At 40.1% G+C, this 19,345-nt stretch overlaps 1 protein-coding gene across 6 annotated transcripts in view; it reads left to right on the forward strand.

Moving 5' to 3' along the window:
* Positions 1-18,082, forward strand: part of MGAM (maltase-glucoamylase) — a 214,054-nt gene extending 195,972 nt beyond the window's left edge. For 5 of the 6 annotated variants that reach the window (XM_055334813.1, XM_055334816.1, XM_055334814.1 and 2 more), the window contains 12 exons: positions 780-918; positions 1,908-2,041; positions 2,174-2,208; positions 2,302-2,418; positions 5,061-5,209; positions 6,140-6,224; positions 7,107-7,163; positions 11,585-11,709; positions 12,788-12,876; positions 14,128-14,177; positions 14,802-14,972; positions 17,142-18,082. In XM_055334813.1, coding sequence (XP_055190788.1) covers positions 780-918; positions 1,908-2,041; positions 2,174-2,208; positions 2,302-2,418; positions 5,061-5,209; positions 6,140-6,224; positions 7,107-7,163; positions 11,585-11,709; positions 12,788-12,876; positions 14,128-14,177; positions 14,802-14,972; positions 17,142-17,219 — 1,229 coding nt within the window. In that variant the 3' untranslated portion in view covers positions 17,220-18,082. Of the gene's footprint in view, positions 1-779; positions 923-1,907; positions 2,042-2,173; positions 2,209-2,301; positions 2,419-5,060; positions 5,210-6,139; positions 6,225-7,106; positions 7,164-11,584; positions 11,710-12,787; positions 12,877-14,127; positions 14,178-14,801; positions 14,973-17,141 lie in introns of those variants that run through there. The other variant, XM_055334817.1, reaches the window with a different exon arrangement.
* Positions 18,083-19,345: the final 1,263 nt, after the last annotated feature.

The raw sequence follows: 19,345 nt of genomic DNA on the forward strand, positions 1-19,345 counted from the left end.
TACTATGAATTGTGTGACCTTTAACAGGTTACTTGATGTTTCCAAATCTGTGTTTTAAATTGTGAAGGGAGGGGCACCTGGGTGGCTCAGTGATTGAGCATCTGCTTTGGCTCGGGGCATGATCCCGGGGCCCCCACATGGGGCTCCCTGCATGGAGCCTGGTTCTCCCTCTGCCTGTCTCTGCCTCTCTGTGTCTCTCATGAATAAATAAATAAATTCTTAAAAAAAAATTGTGAAGGGAGATAGTGCTCTTTTATAGAGTTATAGGAATTACATGAAATGACTTACAAGAAAAATGCTTAGACTGCATCCTGTCAAGTAATTAGTTGTTTCTTTTTTTTAAGATTTATTTATTTATTCATTCATGAGATACAGAGAGAGAGGCAGAGACATAGGCAGAGGGAGAAGCAGGCTCCCTGTGGGGAGCCCCATGTGGAACTCTATCCCAGGAGACCCCAGAATCACATCCTGAGCCAAAGGCAGATGCTCAACCACTGAGCCACCCAGGTGTCTCAAGTAGTTAGGCATTTGACACCTGTGTTTTCCTCCCCCTACCCCTGCTTTCTCCTGGAGAACCCTGTAGGGGACCTTATGTTGAAAGCACCTGTGGGTTCCATTGCAGCCCCAAGCCAAGCATGTTCCCATGCCCCTGAACATGCCCCTGAGGAGAAGAGGAACCCATGCACGGGTCTTAAGATCTAGCGTCCAATTCCTTAAAGAGGGGTCAGGAGTAAACAGGAGCAGACATGGCATTTATATCACTAGATCTTTCTCCTCAGATTTGGAGTCCAGGGATAGAGGCCTGAGCAGCAAGACCCTGTGCATGGAGAGCGAGCAGGTCCTGCCAGATGGCTCACGGGTGCGGCACTATGATGTTCACAGCCTGTATGGATGGGCCCAGACCAGACCCACCTACGAGTGAGTCATGTTCTCCCTTCTCTGGTCCACATGACCTGCAGGGACAGCCAATGACTGAGGAAGTTACCCTGCATTTCCTTTCATGCCCCATCTCAAGGGTTAAGAACATATTAATTACAAATGTGTCACAATGCTTATTTTTTTTAAAGATTTTATTTACTTATTTACTTATTTAGAGACAGCATGAGCAGGGGCAGGAGCAGAGGAGGAGGGAGAGGGGGAGAATCTCAAACAGACTCTCTGCTGAGTGTGGAGTCCAATGAGGGGCTTGATCTCATGACCCTGAGATCATGACCTGAGCCGCACAATTCTTACATATTAAGCGAACACAAGCATGGAGCCAGGCTCCATGATCATGGTTAGAAGGACAGGTTTAAGTAAGACATGGTCCTAACAGCGAGAGACAGATAGTCCTTGTAGAGGAGACACACATGGAGACACAAGCAATGATCACACAGTGCAGCTGATGCTATAATTAAATATAAGAGGTGAAGGGAACACAGAAGACTAGCTCTCCTTTTATTTTCTTTTGAAAGTGACTCATCTCTGTTGGGTTTTTTTGTTTTAGTTCTGCTGAATTAGTGCTATCCCATTTTGTGAGCTCAGTCAATGAATAATAAGAATTATCCTAAGGAAAGCCTTACAAAGGAATTTATTTTCTTCCTCCGTAAATATAAAAATATAAAAACTTAGTATTTAGTAAATAAGTGGTAAGACTTTGTGGTTATTCATTATTTTTAGGTGATCCAGTAAGTTTATCACAAAGTTTGTCGCAAAACACTATTTAAAAGCACAATTGGACCATCATTTCTATCATCCAGGGTCAATCAGTGGGGACTTCATTATGGCTCAGATTTCCATATTTCCTCCAGCAATGCAGGAGACATTTTGTTGCTATGCCTTGGGCTCTGAAACTCTGGATGGAGAAGCTCTGTGGCCTTTTCTTTCCTAATCTGCTCTCCAATCACCTCCTTTCCCCCTCCAACTAGAGCTGTGCAGGAGGTGACGGGACAGAGAGGGATTGTCATCACCCGCTCCACATTCCCCTCTTCTGGCCGCTGGGGAGGCCACTGGCTGGGTGACAACACGGCCGCGTGGGACCAGCTGAAGAAGTCTATCATTGGTATGTGGGCTTATCCTTAGGGTCCTCTGCTGGTGGGAGGGGCGCTAGGCCCCCTTGATAAAGGATTCTTGAGGAGGGAGGAGGAAACAGATCATGAATCCCATCTCTCACATAGCTGTGTTCTTGTTGCAGGCATGATGGAGTTCAGCCTCTTTGGTATATCTTATGTAAGTGTCTTTTGGGTCACTTCTAATCCCCAAGAAGATAGTCACATCTTTCAGAAATCACCAACAAGCTTGTTTTATTCTACCTTGTTTCAGACAGGAGCAGATATTTGTGGGTTCTTTCAAGATGCTGAATATGAGATGTGTGTTCGTTGGATGCAGCTGGGGGCCTTTTACCCCTTTTCGAGGAACCACAACACCATTGGGACCAGGGTAGGATGTTAACTTATAGCTCAAAAGTCTTGTGTCACTAGGAATACAACCTCCAAATTTGAGCTACAATTAATTAATATTCTCTATGACATCCTCAAAACCATCAAACCCTTATGTTTCTTGTTTTTTTTTCTTATTTGATACACTTATGTATTGTGAAATGTTTACCATAGCAGGATTAGTTAACACTTCCATCACCTCACATAATTGCCATTTCTTTTTTGTGGTGAGAACATTTAGTATTTATTCTTTTAGCAACTTCCAAGTATAAAATAGAATATTATAAACTATAGTCACCATTCGATTGTGCATTCGATTACCAGAACAAATTCATCGTGTAACTGGAAGTTTGTACCCTTTGACTGATACTTCCCCATTTCTCCTATCCCCCAGCCCCTGATATCCACCATTCTGTTCTCTAGAGGAATGAGAGGTAATAGATGTGATAGATGTGAGGTGATATCTCACTGTGGTTTTGATGTGTATTTCCCTGATGATGAGCGTTATTGAGCATCTTTTCATGTAACTGTTGGCCATTTGCATGTCTTCTTTGGAAACTGGAAACCAATAACAGGAGAAAAACTGGAAAACTCACAAATATGTGGAAATTAAACAACCAATGGGTCAAAGATGAAATCAAAAGGAAAATAAAGAAAATATCTTGAAACGGATAAAAATGGAAACACAATATACCAAAACTTATGGGATACAGCGAAAGCATTTCTAAGGGGAAGTTTATAATGATAAACACCTACATTAAGGAAAAGAGAGAAAGATCTCAAATAAAAACCCGATTTTATATCTTAAGGAACTAGCAAAAGAAGAACAAAGTAAGCCCATGGTAAAAAAAAGAAATAAAGATGAGAGGAGAAATAAGTGAAATGGAGACCAGAAAAACAACAGAAAAAATCAACAAAACTAAGAGCTGGTTCTTTGAACAGATAAACTAAATTAACAAACCTTTAGTTAGATTTGTTAAGGAAAAAAAGAGAAAAGACTTAAATAAATAAAAAATATAAATGAAAAAGGAGACATTAGAATTGATACCACAGAAATGCAAAAGATCACAAGAGACAGCAATTATATACTAACAAATTGGACAACCTAGAAGAAATGAATAAATTCCTAGGAACATACAGTCTACCAAGACTGAATCATGAAGAAATAGAAGAGCCTAACAGATAAATACTGAAAAAGGAGATTGAACTAGTAATCAAAAATCCCCTAACAAAGAAAAGTCCAGAACCAGATGTTTCCCAGATGACCTATACAATGAAAACCATTGGACATATATGAAAGAAATTGAAGAATACACAAACAAATGGAAAGATATTCTATGTTCATGGATTAGAATTAACATTGTTACAATGTCTATACTACCCCCAAACCATTTATAGATTCAGTGCAATCATTATCAAAATTCCAGTAGCATTTTTCACAGAAATAGAAAAAACAATCCTAACATTCATATGGAACTACAAAACACCCCAAAGAGGTAAGGCAATCCTGAGAAAGAAGAACAAAGCTGGAGGCATCATGCTTCCTGGTTTCAAATTATATTACAAAGTTATAGTAATCAAAATAGTTTGTTATTGACCTAAAAATAGATCAATGGAACAGAATCAAAAGCACAGAAGTAAACCTTTGCAAGAATATTCAATGGAGAGAAGACAGTCTCTTCAAAAAATGCTGTTGGGAAACTGGAAAATCACATGCAAAAGAATGAAATTGGAGCCCTGTCTTATAACTCACAAAAATTAACTCAAAATGATTAGTAATTTAAACATAGGACTTTAAACTGTGTAAGTTCAGGAAGAAAACAGGAGAAAAGCTCCTTGATGATGTTCTTGGCAATGATTTTTTGGGATATGACACCAAAAGCATAAACAACAAAAGTAAAAGTAATAAGTCTAGGGATCCCTGGGTGGCTCAGCGGTTTAGTGCCTGCCTTCGGCCCTGGGCGTGATCCTGGAGACACGAGATCAAGTCCCACGTCGGGCTCCCTGCATGGAGCCTGCTTCTCCCTCTGCCTGTGTCTCTGCCTCTCTCTCTTTGTGTCTCTCATGAATAAATAAATAAAATCTTAAAAAGATAATAAGTCTACATCAAACTCAAAAGCTTCTGCACAGCAAAAGAAACAACAAAATGAAAAGGCAACATATGGAATGGAAGATATTATTTGCAAACTATATATCTGATAAGGAGTTAATATCCAAAATACGTTAAGGCACTCATTCAAATCAAGAGCACAAACAATCTGGTTTAAAACACATAAACAATCTGATTTAAAAATAGGTAGACTTACCACATAGACATTTGTCCAGGAAGACATACAAATGGCTAACAGGTACATGGAAAGGTCCTCATGCTTCAGTGAACCAGATTCCTTAGGGCTTTTTAGATTTTTGTTCGTTTAGGCTGTGTTCTACCAAATATATCCCAAAAAGAATGTCTTATGGAGAAATTTCATCAACTGTCTTGGGAAAGCTTGAGGGACTTCTTTCAATATATTAAGAATTTTCTCAGGCTCGTCTATAATCAAATTGATCAAATGTGATCTTCATTTGTAATAAGCATTCGGTGACATCCTTAAGTTTCCAGGTCCCAAGGTAAGCTCTGAGCATTTCTTTTCTCTCCTTTAGAGGCAAGACCCTGTGTCCTGGAATGCAACCTTTGAGGATATCTCCAGAAGTGTGCTGCAGACCAGATACACCCTGTTGCCATATCTCTACACCCTGATGCACCTGGCCCACACGGAGGGCAGTACTGTCGTGCGGCCCCTTCTCCATGAGTGAGTGTCTAGCTGGGATCCCAATGACTAAGGGATAATATCATTCTATGTGATGGCTTCTGGGAAAGTACTTCCAAATTAAATTAAAGACATGATTGCCCTGTGCCATAAGCTTTCCGGGCACAGATCATACATTATAACACCTTTTAGCACAGCATCAGTCATGCCCAAGGGTCTTTGATAAAATGTTACTGAATGAAAAAAAAAATTCAAAGTGATTATAATACAACATGGAATACTTTCTTTCTAAATTGGGCATATGAAGAGCTGCTGCCTATCTTTTGTAGTGGCTCAGGTCACAGAAACAAGGCCAGATATGAGGGATGGAGATTTGAGGGTGGAAAGCCATTCTTGGATTTAAAACCTGCCATAGTTAAGAAACATGGAAATATTTATAGGTGAGAACATGTCTAAATCCAACCATTGATGGGGTTTGAAGAACATGACAGAAAGCAAGTATGTATCTGATTAAGGGAGACATAGGGAAATGGTAAAGGAAGCTGTAGAATGCAGCTGAATTTCTGACCTGGGTCTAAACTTAAAGAGTTTCTTTTTTCTTTCTTTCTTTCTTTCTTTCTTTCTTTCTTTCTTTCTTTCTTTCTTTCTTTCTTTCTTCTTTCTTTCTTTCTTTCTTTCTTTCTTTCTTTCTTTCTTCTTTCTTTCTTTCTTTCTTTCTTCTTCTTTCTTTCTTTCTTCTTTCTTTCTTTCTTTCTTTCTTTCTTTCTTTCTTTCTTTCTTTCTTTCTTTCTTTCTTTCTTTCTTTTTCTTTCTTTTTTTAATTTAAATTCAATTTGCCAACATATATAACACTCAGTGCTCATCCCACCAAAGCCCTCCTTAGTGCCCATCACCCTGAACTTGAGTTTCTTCAGGGTCTTGGCCTAAGGCCTTTTGGGGTCTTAATTGTAGTACCTTGGTTTCTCTTTCCAGGTTTGTGTCAGACCGGGTGACCTGGAATGTAGACAGTCAGTTTCTGCTGGGCCCAGCCTTCCTAGTCAGCCCTGTCCTGGAGCCTGTGAGTATGGGTGCCTCTGATGAATAGAGAATTAGAGTTCTAAGGCCTAGTGACTAGAGGCAGCAGAAGAGGCCTGGTCTGCTGGAAGTCCTGAGATGTGGTCTCTTATTCTACTTCTGTCTCTCCCTCTCCGTCTCCCTCTGAGTTGAATTCCATTACTTAGGTGCTCTGTCCTCTGCTCCCTAATCTTTAAAATCAGCATAACAGATTCTGATTCCTAGGAAAATCAAGAAGAAAGAACCTTATGATACATTTGAAGATATAATCATTTCTTTATTAACTAAAATAAGACGAATGGACCAGGTAAATCAAGCTATGTTATAAAAATTCATTTCAGTCCTTTATCACCATTAAAAACAATTTTGCAGGATGTTTATACCAATTTGCATAATCTTTTTGTGGGCTAGCCCTTCTCTTCCTTCTATAAGATGTCCTTAGGCAGCAAAAGCCATTTCTTCATTTTTTTTCTCTTGATGTATAGGCTTCTGATTAGAATACCAGCTAATTCCATCCTCCCCAAAACTTACTGCACTAATTATAATCCCTAAAGTACTGGCACCAAAAAATCTACAAAATTTTCTTCTACTCCAGTCCCAACGAGAGGGTATGAGATAAGTCTATAAGCAAATGATGATTTTTTTCCCCAAAAGTCCTGATCCCAAAGGGCTTTAGGGAAACTATTAGTTTCTGGTAGGCAACTCTCCCATTTGGGAAGAGGGGAGGCATGGGAGGAAAGGCTTCCCCAGCATTGCTGGTCTCTAAAAGATAAACTTGTGGGTCCAAGACCAACACTATTGTTTTGACCCTTTTACTATGCAAATTGGTTACATTGCCCAGGATGGAAGAGCCCACCGCCAAAGTCTTGTTTGTGTTTAATTTTAGAATGCCAGAAATGTCACTGCATATTTCCCTAGAGCCCGCTGGTATGATTACTACACGGTAAGTTTTTCTGATGATTTATACAACTTGGGAAAATGGTAGTGTACACAGGCTTCAGAATCTGACACATCATCCATCCGATTCTGGCTCCGTAACTCATTTGATGTGTGTGAGCTTGGACAATCACTTTTAACCTCGTAGCCTCAATTTTTTCACCTCTAAGTAGGATAAGTGCACTTTTCTCACAGAGCTGTTAAAAAATAACACATTTTGTGAGTGTTCTTTATGTGTTAGTTTTTATCTTTCATGCTGGTGTATAATGGCAGCACTAGTAAATACTTGAAATTGTGCTGTCAAATGTAGTTTTTGTTCATATCATCCCTTATAAGACTGTAAGTCCAAAAAGTATTGAGGCCCTTCCTTTCTTGTTTTTTTTTTTTTAAGTTTTAAAGATTTTATTTATTTATTCATGAGAGACACAGAGAGAGACATAGGCAGAGGGAGAAGCAGGCTCCATGCAGGGAACCTGATGTGGGACTCAATCCTAGGACCCCGAGGTCATGACCCGAGCTGAAGGCAGACGCTCAACCACTAAGACACTGAGGTGCCCCTCCTCTCTTGTTATTAAATATCTCCTTCTATAGCATGGATGCTCCAGGAGGAGTTGTTAAATGTAATCTCCTGACGTAAGCACAGTCTTAGGCAGTATTATAAAATGCACATGGAGGTATGAGACGCAACCAACCCTTGTGTGCCAGAGCAACGCAAGTGCATTTAGAAATGGAAGATGAACATGTCATTCTCTGTTCTAGAACATTTCTACACTAGTGGGGGCTCCAGAGACTCAGCTGAGTAAACAGGGCCTTTCAAAGCAAGCACAAGGCCATGTTCTCTTGTAAGGACAAAAGTCGGATTTTGATTCTTGAGGAAGAATCAAAGGAGGTAATTCCTCTCCCTGTAACCAAGCCTACTCTGACTTTTCTGAGGAGAGCAAAGCAGAGGACTCAAAATCCAGCAAAAGGAGAATAGCGGGAGAACAATAGGCAGAGCATACTCTGGACCTTTGGGTCAATGCATTTGCGGTGTGATTAGGTGAAAACTGGACAAGAACAATGGAAGTCTTGTTCCTCCTCCTCTTTGTCTCACTGGAGCCCCGAGTCCTTCCCCGACACCTCTCACATCTTTTTTTTTTTTTTTTTCCCCTCGTGGGTTGGATCTGTCCTCTAGATGGCCCTGCGTTAGGACTCTGCTGTGTGCTTCCCCAGCCAGGGCCTGCAGCCGGGGAGCAGCCAACTGATTTTAAGTCACCTAGCCTTGGTCCTGAATTTGCATGTTCACTGCTCCATTCACTCACAGAGATTTTGAGTACCCGAAGGTTCGGAACAGTGGAATACACGAGTTGCCTGGGCATGCAGTTTAAAGAGGTCCTCCTTCGTAGGGCTGAGCCAGTGTTTGTATGACCCTGACAGTGAGCACTGCCTTAAACTGGGCCCCCTAGGCATCTCACGTAATTCCACTCTAGTCCCAGCCTGGCCCAGGTGCAGGCCACCTTTTGAGCTTCAGGTGTTAGAATACTGTGACAGCTTCCCATTGAGTGCACCCTGGAACCTGGAGCTGATATTTGCATGTGGTCAACACTACTACTTATGTACATAATCGTAGACACTACATGAAAGAAAGGGAAGTGTGAGGGCTAGGAAAGAAAAGTATCCTGGAAATTGTTGATTTTATACATGGCTTTTAAACAGAAGAGCTTTGGTTGAGGAAGGAAAGGGGGAAAATCACTTAGGAAGGCTCAAGTTGATGGAGCAAACCATTTAGAAAAAAATTAAATTTTTCCTGTTAAATTAAAATGGAGATTCTGTGGTTAGAATTAATGAAGAAGTGTCTCCTTGATTAATCTTTACGTGGTTGGGTACCTATTTTTGTACAAGAGCAGAGGTTGGCAAACTACCACCCACAGCTACATCTGATTCATACTTGTTTTTATAAATAATGTTTTATTGGAACACAGGCATGAGCATTTGTTTATTTATTGTCAACAACATCTGTATTCACACCAGCAGAGTGGAGTAGTTTCACCAGAAGTCATCTGACCTGCAAAGCCTAAAATACTTAGTATTCGGTCCTTTATAGACAAAATTTACCAATTCTAGTTCTAGCAGATATACATGCAGTATGAGGCCTAGTCCACCATCTGATCATGTGAAAAGGAACAAATTCATTATTCAGTATAAGGAATACAGTGGAATATTAAAACATAGTGTCAAAAGTTAGAGGAAGAAGAGCTGCAGATGTACTGGTTAAAGGATAAAAGTCACCAGGGGGAAGATAAGATTGGAAGGGTACCATGAAAGATATGTAGGGTTCCAAAAATACGTTAGAAGAGTAGAGATACCTCCCCTGGTATAAATACAAACATTGGAGAAGGGCAAACATGGTAAAATGGAAAGTAAAATTCACCATGTTCCTTATCTCCCAACTGCTGGTCCCCCTTCTAGAGCTAACCCCTGTTAACAGTTATATATCTTTGCTGATAAAAGTTTGTGCATAGACTAGCATATGTGTATTCTTTTTTATTTACACAAATAGTATCTTACTGTACATACTAAAAGGCTCCTTAATTAATTCACTTAATAATATATCTTGAAGCTTTTGTTTATTAAAGAACTTTGAACTTGAACTCTTTGAATTTGAAGCTCTTCCCTATTTTTTTAGCAACTATATTATATTCCATTGTACGGAATCATTTAGCAAATCACTTGTGTGGATGGACATTTTGGATTTAGGTTTGCCTGCTTTCTTTTTATAAGTAGTGGTACAAGGTTATAGGTAGCACCATTGTATGTGTATCTCCATATAAGTTTTGTCAGTGGAATTTCTGGGATTTAAAAATTTGACAGATATTGGCAGGTTGCTTTCTGAAAAGGTTTTATCAGCATTCAATCCCACTGAGTGTTTATAAAAGTGCCAAGCAAAGATACTTAATCAACAACTGTGCAGTTGATGCAAATTCCCCCTACAAAGACACTTGGGTTGTCTATTCTTATTTTAGTAGTGTGCTTTTAGATTTTTACCGTACAGTCATATCTTAATGGATATTTAAACAGGAATTTGTTAGACTACTCTGGTCAGAAACTACATAATGGAAAGTAAATAAGCTTCTGATAAATCAAGTATTAGAAATGAAATCATGAGATTAAACTCACATCACATTTACATAATGTGTAGTAGAATAGAAATATTATTGAGAGAAATAAAGAATTTGGTAGGGAGATAACTTTGACATTTTTATATGTGTCGAGTTTCACTGGTAGGCAGGATAATCAATGGAGGAAATGTCCAATGTTCATAAGATACCAGAGTGAAATGTCATTAGAGATCATATAATCGGATTTTCTCATGTTATCAGTGAGAAAACTGAAGAAGCCCAGAGATGTAGGACTGAAATTTTTATTAAATCCTGTAGACTCTGGAGTCCTGAGGCAGGCCTCAGGGAGTATGGCATCAGTCACCATGCTTCCTTCTGACCACTTACCCCTATGGTTCACACAGGCGAATATGGCTAAAATGAACAAAAGGGACCAAAGTGGAGGAGTGTTATGGTAGCTTTCCTCCTTACCTTTAAGATAGCAATTATCAAATGGGGGGATTTTTTTGCCTACCAGGGGACATTTGGCAATGTCTGGAGACCTTTTGGGTGTCATTTGTGGCTGAGGTGGGCTGGGGGAGGTGCTACTGGCATCTAGGGCATGGACATGGGTTAAGCATTCCAAAATTACAGGACAGCCCCCATGACAAAGAATTATCTGGCCCCAGATGTCTACAGTGCTGGAGCTGGAAAGCCCTGCCTTAGGTTGAAGAAATGTGGAAGGCTGGTTTCTTAGAAACTGAGCTTCATGGCTCTGGGTGAGAGAGCACTTCTCCCTGTCACAGGGGAGGCAAGATAAAGATGTTAAACATAAAGGAAGTTTAGTGAGTTAAAGATAAGGATTTGTAAAGTAAGTCAGTTCATTTTAATTCTGTCAAGTAGGAATCAAAGCTTTAGTAAAGTTGGTCAGGGTGAGGAAGTGGGGGCAGTAAAAGGAGCTGAAAGAGAAGGTCTAGAAATGCCATTGCAGGGCATGTATCAAAAGCTAACAAGAAATAAGCAAAAGAATTCCTCAACTTCCTCTAGCACTGCTCTCTGACACAGAAACAGGATGTGGAATGAGGGTAGGCTGAGATCCACACTACCATCTCCTGTAGTACGTACGGTAGAAACCCCAGAAGACAAGGGGTGCTGACATGATGTTGGAGCATCAGGGTAAGAGTCCACCCAGTAGCTGAGTGAAAGTGGAGATGGGTAATACCAGCTGTGTGCTGGAAGGTCATGGACAGGCAGCAAGTCCAGAACAGTAGACAAGGTGTCTGGTAAATGCGTTGTTCAGTGAGGTGTGTTCTCTTACCCTCACCCTGTCTTACCTTCTTCTGGCCCACAGGGTGTGGACATTGGAGCAAGGGCAGAGTGGAAGTCCTTGCCAGCCCCTCTTGACCACATTAATCTTCATGTCCGTGGGGGCTACATCCTGCCCTGGCAAGAGCCTGCACAGAACACCCACTTAAGGTGAATGATGGGACAAGGCTTCTCCTTTACCTGCCAGTTAGCTTAGATCCTGCTGAAGCCCGCCAATCTGTAAGCAGCACCCTCAGACCCCAAAGGAATTTTACTAAAGACATTTTTGTTGTTGGCTTTTTTGTGTTTTAACTTTTCCTAGACTCTGCACTCTTTGAACAATTATTAACAATTATTTTAGATTCCAGTGGGTGAGATAATAGGTCTAACTGATAACACTTGAAATGGAAGTCAAACAAGGAGCAACCCAATTCATACTAGTTTTAGAAGACTATCTGAATCTTAATGGACTCTGCTAAGAAAACTATTGCTAAAAAATTATGTAAGCCACATTGCAATTGATGGCTGAGGCTGAGATTCCTCACATACAGGATTTTAGAGTTCTGGACCTAAGTCTACACAATAATTAATAATAGCTAACATCAAGTGAATGTTTGCTCTGTGCCTAGAACAATACTAATATGGAGTTTTCTATTTGAAAATCTATTTTTCTTAACAAAAGGACAAAGGAAAAAATAAACTCTGTGATGAAAATGCTATTATCCCCATTTCACAGATAAGCAAAGAGAGGCTTCAAGTGGTCACACAGTTTTTAGGTAGTTGAGCACAGACTAAAATCCATGAATGTCTGATGCCAAACTAAAATCTTAGAGCCATACTCATTTGATTAAAAAATTCAGTTAAAAACTAAAGAGCTTAGGACATTTATAAACAGAGCTCACTGTACACGTCCTTAGGAAATTATGTCATGAAAAAAGAAAGATCACATCAGGATTTTTCTTACAGAACCACTGAATTTGCTTGTAGTTTCTTGTAGTACTTTTACAGCACGTGTAGGCTTTATAAAACCTTAAAGGAAAATTCCCCTACTTCATTCATTCATTCATTCATTCATTCCTGACCTGAAATCATATAGCCACTGGAGACAGAACTAGAGCTAGATCATAAGTCTCTTGCCTAGTACCCAGTCTTTATACTATGAAGCACTTCCATTATGTCTCTATGAAAACTCTTGGTTTATGGCTGTGGTTTTGTTTTTAGCTAACGGCTCTTTCCTACCTCATTGCAGCCGTCAGAAATTCATAGGCTTCAAAGTTGCTTTGGATGATGAGGGGGCCGCTAAAGGCTGGCTCTTCTGGGATGATGGGCAAAGCATTGGTGAGTAGGATTGCCTTGGATTCGTGTCAATACCACTGACTAGGGGACAGGCCTGCTGTCCATGTTAAAACAATTCTGCATTCCTAAACATAGCCATTTGTCATTTTAAGTGCATGGTAGCTATTGTATATGATCTGTATGCCTCATGTAAGTGAAGTATAGCTCTGAATCTCTCAGCATTACCCAACTGTCCTAATTCACTGTGTGAGATAGCAGTATGGAAGCCATAGGGAGTTTCTTAGTAGTCAAGTGAGATATACTTCCATATGGTTTACATTCAAGGGCACATTTCCTAATTACATGGTTTACTGTCCCAGTAAGAAAGACAATGCCTCTAGCAGCCATGCTATTTATTTGGAGGGATTTTCCATTAGGAGTTTACAGGAACTGGCAAACTCTTGGGACGAGGCTTATGCTCCATTAGCTCTATCTAAGCCATTTCTGTCCAGTGCAATGATGGAAATAGACTGTATCTGTGTTGCCCCATATGGTAGCAGTTGGCATAGGTGACTATTGCACATTTGAAATGTGACAAGTGCATCAGAGGAACTGAATTTATTTATTTAATTGTAATTAACCCTAATTTAAATAGGTATATACTATCAGTGGCTGCCATCTTGGATGGCATAGCTCTAGAGTGTAGCCAATGCCCTCTGATTGAGTGGTAAGCAAATTAGAAAGAAGCTAGAATATGGGGGAAGAGTGAGCAAGCCCCAGAAGTTGGAGATAGGATGGGGATGGCTATGCTAGACAGGCTGAGCTTCATATTCTCCATGAACCTGTGGCATACATGAAGGATAAATGACAAAAAAGTCTTTTCTTGGTCTCTGGAGACTGCATTAAAAAAATTGCCTCATACCTCTCAAGCTGACCAAGATACCAGTGATGTTTGTGATGCGTGTGTACATGCACGTGCACACATCTGTGTGCCTCTAGCAGAAGGGATCTGGGAATTCTGAGGTGACAAGGAAGGTGTGGGGAATGGTAGATCATGAGAAAGAGAAGCAGATTAAAGAGTGGTGTCAGGAAACTGCATTCTATGAGGGATTCTATTAGCCAGGTGCATCTATACACACTCATTTCAAACGCTGTGTAAGCGGAGTTTGGGGGAACACCTGAGCTCACAAAATGGAACTCTGTAAAGAAGAAAAGTAAAATGAGGAACAAAAATCATCCCTACTTTCTTAACAAGTAAGCAATTGGAATTCAAGAGCACAGCTCCAGATCACTTACTTTGTTGCTCATTTGCAGACACCTATGGAAAAGGACTCTATTACCTGGCCAACTTTTCTGCCAGCCAGGTGAGTGTAACTGGTACTGTGAAGAGAGAACAGAGTTCTGTTGGCTTAGTTGAATGCTGGATATCATAAGGGCATTACGTACCGTCTAGAATCCCTTCCCTGCTTGTCTTCTTAATTTGCATCTTTCCCTTCCTCTAGACTTCACATGGACATTTAGTAAGCTCTCAGGAAGTTCTCTGTGATTAAACCCATTCATATTTCATCAGTAACTTATTCCAGTTCACCAAGGCACAGACGGACAGATTGTTTCTGCGTTATCTGGCCCTTGCTCCCGTGTTGCCTTGGGATGGTCTGCACATTTTGTGACTCCTCTACATGTAGAGGATACAGTTCCTGATAGCTGAGACTTTTTGTCTCCCTAGAGTTCAGGGTGAGTCTAGAGACACTGCAGGTGCTTAGCCAATGCAAAGCTGGATGATAGCTAGAAGCAGGAGATACCGGGCTGAAATCATACTCTGCATTATCCAAGGGCACAAGATGGGGACTCTCACATTGTCTTAACTTCATGACCTATATTTGTGCCTAAAAAAAGGTTGGGAAAAATTTAAATGGATTTTGTTTTGTTTGTTTGTTTGTTTGTTTGTTTTTTTCCCCCTCTGGTTTCCTTTTATCTCCAATGGACAGAATATGATGCAGAGTCATATAGTTTTCAACAAATACATCACCGATGCAAACCCTTTGAAACTGGGCTACGTTGAGATCTGGGGAGTGGGCAGTGTTTCCATCTCCAGTGTCAGCATCTCTGTGAGCGGCATGGTGATAACGCCCACCTTCACTTACAACCCTGCGACACAGGTTTGTGACCAGTGAAAAGTCCCTATGGTATTTCCTGGGCTAATCCTAGGGCAGTCCCTGCCTACTTCCTTTCCAAATGACAGCCTTTCCTGCAGAGCCCTTTGGGAAGCTGTGTTCAGTGCACCAGCAGTAGACAGCATGGAGATGAAGGGGAAATTCCTGACTTATTATCATTGGGAATTGTGGGTCTCGAGCCTTTCTTTCCACATTTTTTCTTCCCTGCAAATTTATATAAAACTGTCTTTACTCCTTCACCTTGCCTTAGAGCTCTACTTCCCAGACAGCTCGAACTACCTTATTGCATCAAATATGACACCATACTTAGAGTTGTCCCATTATTTCATGTGGCATGAAGAAGGAAAAAAAAGTTACAAAAGTATGATACAATGCTTTCATATCATTTAAAATCTCTACTTTAAACACACAGAGAGCTTTGCAAACTTTCTTAAAGATTTTTATCATTTTAATGTTAGTGATAATACAGAGGAAAACATTGGGTAGGGACACATGGACATTGATAAATTTGCATTAAAGTAATTTAGACAAGGTAAACTCTGAATGTGAAGAAATATTAGAAATGCCTTGCTACGCCTGGGTGGCTCAGTCAGTTATGCGGGTTAAGCACCTGCCTTTGGCTCAAGTCATGATCCCAGGGTTCTGGGATTGAGCCCCCTGTTGGGCTCCCTACTGAGCAGGGAGTTGGCTTCTCCCTCTGCCTCCACCCTTCCCCCTCCCCATGCTTGTAATCTCTCTATCAAATAAATAAATAAATAAATTATTTTTTTAGATAAAGAAATGGGGATGCCTCGGTGGCTCAGCGGTTGAGCGTCTGCCTGCAGCCCAGGGCGTGATTCTGGACCCCTGGGGATTGAGTCCCACATTGGGGTCCCTGCATAGAGCCTGCTTCTCTCTCTGCCTGTGTCTCTGCCTCTCTCTCTGTGTCTCTCTGTGTGTGTGTGTCTCATGAATAAATAAATAAAATCTTAAAAAAAAAAGAAAAAGAAATGCCTTAGCCAATTTGTATCACAGATTTTTCTTTTAATATTAAAATTTGTATGTGAATATGGCAAATTACCATCTTATTATTATTTAAAAGAAGAATATGTGGCATGAATGGGTTAAGGTATTTCTCTGTGCTATCAGAAAGAAGCATTGGTGATACATCATTTCAAAAAAATTCTTCCACCAATCTCTATGGGATTTTTTCCAAAGCTAGCAAATGCATTATACAAGTTTTCATCCTCACACTTTCTTGATCTTACTACCAGTCAGGTTTCCTATTTTTTCCTAAAATAATCCTTAAGTGGTTCATAGTCCATCCATTCATAATACCAACAATAGCAATGAAGTTCATGCATGTACAGACAGTAACAATTGTCATGAATGCTACTTAGCTCACAGTAATTCTAAAGCTGTTGACTGTAAGACACATTCTGATTTCATGAATGTTAAATATGTAGAAAATTTGCCCCTTAGCATCAATGGAGTGTGGTGTTTCCAACACTTGTCCTCATGGTAAATGGATCTTTCTGTGTGTGCTTGCTTCTTGCTTTTTTTCTGGACTTTTTCTTTCATAATCCTTCCTGATTACAAGGCCTGAAACAAAAGTTTTCCCTTCAGTTTTGTATTTTTTACTTGTTTCCTCATACTTGTGGCTTTCTTCTCAACCAACTTCCCCAACTCTACCAAGAGCTCATAAAGAACTTTGCCCAATCTTGTTGCTGACCCACTCCTGGACTGTCATACTAGCTGCTGACGGCACTCACAATGACACTTTATGGAAGCCGTTTGCCTAGAAAAAAGCTGAACTGTTGGACTACTTTCACTGGGGAATCACCAAGTCGCTATGGGGGGAACAGGAAAAGGAGAAAAAGAAAGGAGGGTTCCAAGGAATGGAAATGAAGACATCTCCAATTTTCTGTGCAGTTGTTTTAGGGTAGTTGCATTATTTAGGGCCCACTGTCATTTCCCTATCACTGAATAAATTTTGTACTCTAAGGAATCAAGAAACAGCCTCTTCACCTGAAAATTTGGGGGCTTCCTGACAGCTAGGCAATGATTTGTGAAAGTAGCAGAGTACACGTGAACCATTGGCTTGTGTCTGATTCACTTGAGTGCAGGAAATTTCAATTGCCAGATGCCCACTCCTTTTCCTTTGGTTCCCAACAGGTGTTAAGCATTGATGTGACCGGCAGAGATATCAGCCTCCATAATTTCATTTCACTGACGTGGAGAAGCACTCTGTGAATTTTTAGAGCAAGATTTTAATTATGAATAGCTTTGGAACTACTTCTATTTCATGCTTATAAAGTTGTTGAGTAGTTAATTGGTTCATGCTCAGTGTGGGTAAAGTATTTTATTAATTTTGTCACATATTTTTGTCTGTGTCTTGGCCCTGTGGTGTAGGCCATAGGGAAGTGTGGGAAATCTATGGGTTGTTTTTCTGTCTCTGTGTGATTAACATGGTATTGCTGGCTCATCATACAGTATCTACTGAAGATGAACTGGGTCCATGATTGAAGTTGTGTGTGTGTGTGTGTGTGTGTGTGTGTGTGTGTGTGTGTAATCATTGAATGGGCTCCACTCTTGCTGAATACATAAGTAAAAGCTTGCCAGAACAGTCCAGGTCCTGGAGTTGACTAATGCCTCAAGAAAGTATCCAGAAAGAACATCGGCTAGTTGGTTATAGGGCAAGGGGAGCAATAGGCTGAGAGCATGATATGAGGGGAAAGCAAGGAAACACAGGAAGAGTTAGCAGGAAAGATGAGAGGAAACAGAAGATGGTGATAAGAAGCCATCACCACAATAAGAAGAAACCACAGAAGTCTCAGAATAGTAGACTCAGGGGGAAGAGACAAGAAGGGCCAACTCACATGGAAGCAAGAAGATGGGTAGGGCAATGCTTAGCATATGGGAATAGGGGTAAGGATGATATTTAAGCAGGCAAAACTGAAGGAAGGAGTTTGAATGTAAAAAATGTAACTTATTTGTCAGTGGTGTGCTTCAAGATATGTAAATCGTATTTCTTTGCTCTGTGTCTAACATATATAACCACCGTTTACACAAATGTGTACAACTTAAATGCCAGAGAAAAATAAAACCAGCAAATTTACAAGAGATTTTGGATTTTGTGGTATTTTTACCCTGGTTAACCACCCTTTGGGGTTAAAGCTTCTTGCTTAGCAAGCCCTTGTAAGTTGGTCTTGTTCTCTGTGGCATCAGAGTTCCTACAGTCTAACCCACTGACGGAATGATCAGATTTATGATTATCCACTCTTTCCCTCACACCACCGGATGGGTTTTTCTTAGGATTCATGTTTGCAGAAGCATGTACTTAAGTGGTTGTCGTTGTTTTAGTCATCATAGCAACTATAGCAACTGTTATATCTGGTAAAATGTCTACTGATAAAAACAGAATTTGCAACATTATTAGTTAAAATTTGAGATGGTTAAAATTTGGGATAAAGAAATGACATATTAGTGTTCAACAGGAATATTTACTTGAAATATTCCTTGAAAATGAGTATGTTGAAAATAAATATGTATACTTCCCTAAGCCTTTTTTTAAAAAAAAAAAAAGATTTTATTTGTTTATTCATGAGAGGCACAGAGAGAGAGAGGCAGAGACACAGGCAGAGAGAAAGGCAGGCTCCACGCAGGGAGCCTGATGTGGGACTCGATTCCAGGTCTCCAGGATCACACCCCGGGCTGAAGGTGGCGCTAAACCGCTGAGCCACCGGGGCTGCCCTTTTTTCTCTTTTTAAAACACCAGGAATGCATACTATTTTAAAGAAATCCTGTTAAATTAAAATACATTAAATGAATATTTAAAAATGTAATATAGTAATACATAAGGCATTTTTAATGATCACTTTAAATAAGATCTAGCAGTGGACTTCATAATGTCCCAATTTCCTCGTGATGATCAGCATAGACAATATTTTGAGATATCTACTACTGTTTCCTAGTGTGATATGATTTATCTGTGCTTCTATTTTTGAAAGACTCATGTGTACTGCTAAGACTGCTGTGCTCTGCTCTTTACATTTATAATCTAAGAAAATGCTAAATTTCAGTTAGTAATTAGTAAACAAAGATGTATTTTTCCCGTCAATACTTGCACATTCCCTAAGTTATACTTATACACCTTGGATTTCTGGGGACCTCGGTTCAAGAATTCCTAGATTAAAGCATGTCTGCTTCTCAGACTTCAGATTAGTGGCTGGGTTCCTATGTGGCTCTAGCATTTTAAGAGTCCCTAAGCCTCAGCTGGTCACATGTTTCTTGAATTCATTCATCCTTTTTCTATTTTTTAAAAGATTTTATTTATTTATTCATGAGAGACATACACAGAGAGAGGCAGACACATAGGC

Source organism: Nyctereutes procyonoides, unplaced genomic scaffold (genome assembly GCF_905146905.1).
Source record: "Nyctereutes procyonoides isolate TBG_1078 unplaced genomic scaffold, NYPRO_anot_genome, whole genome shotgun sequence".
NCBI lineage: Eukaryota > Metazoa > Chordata > Mammalia > Carnivora > Canidae > Nyctereutes > Nyctereutes procyonoides.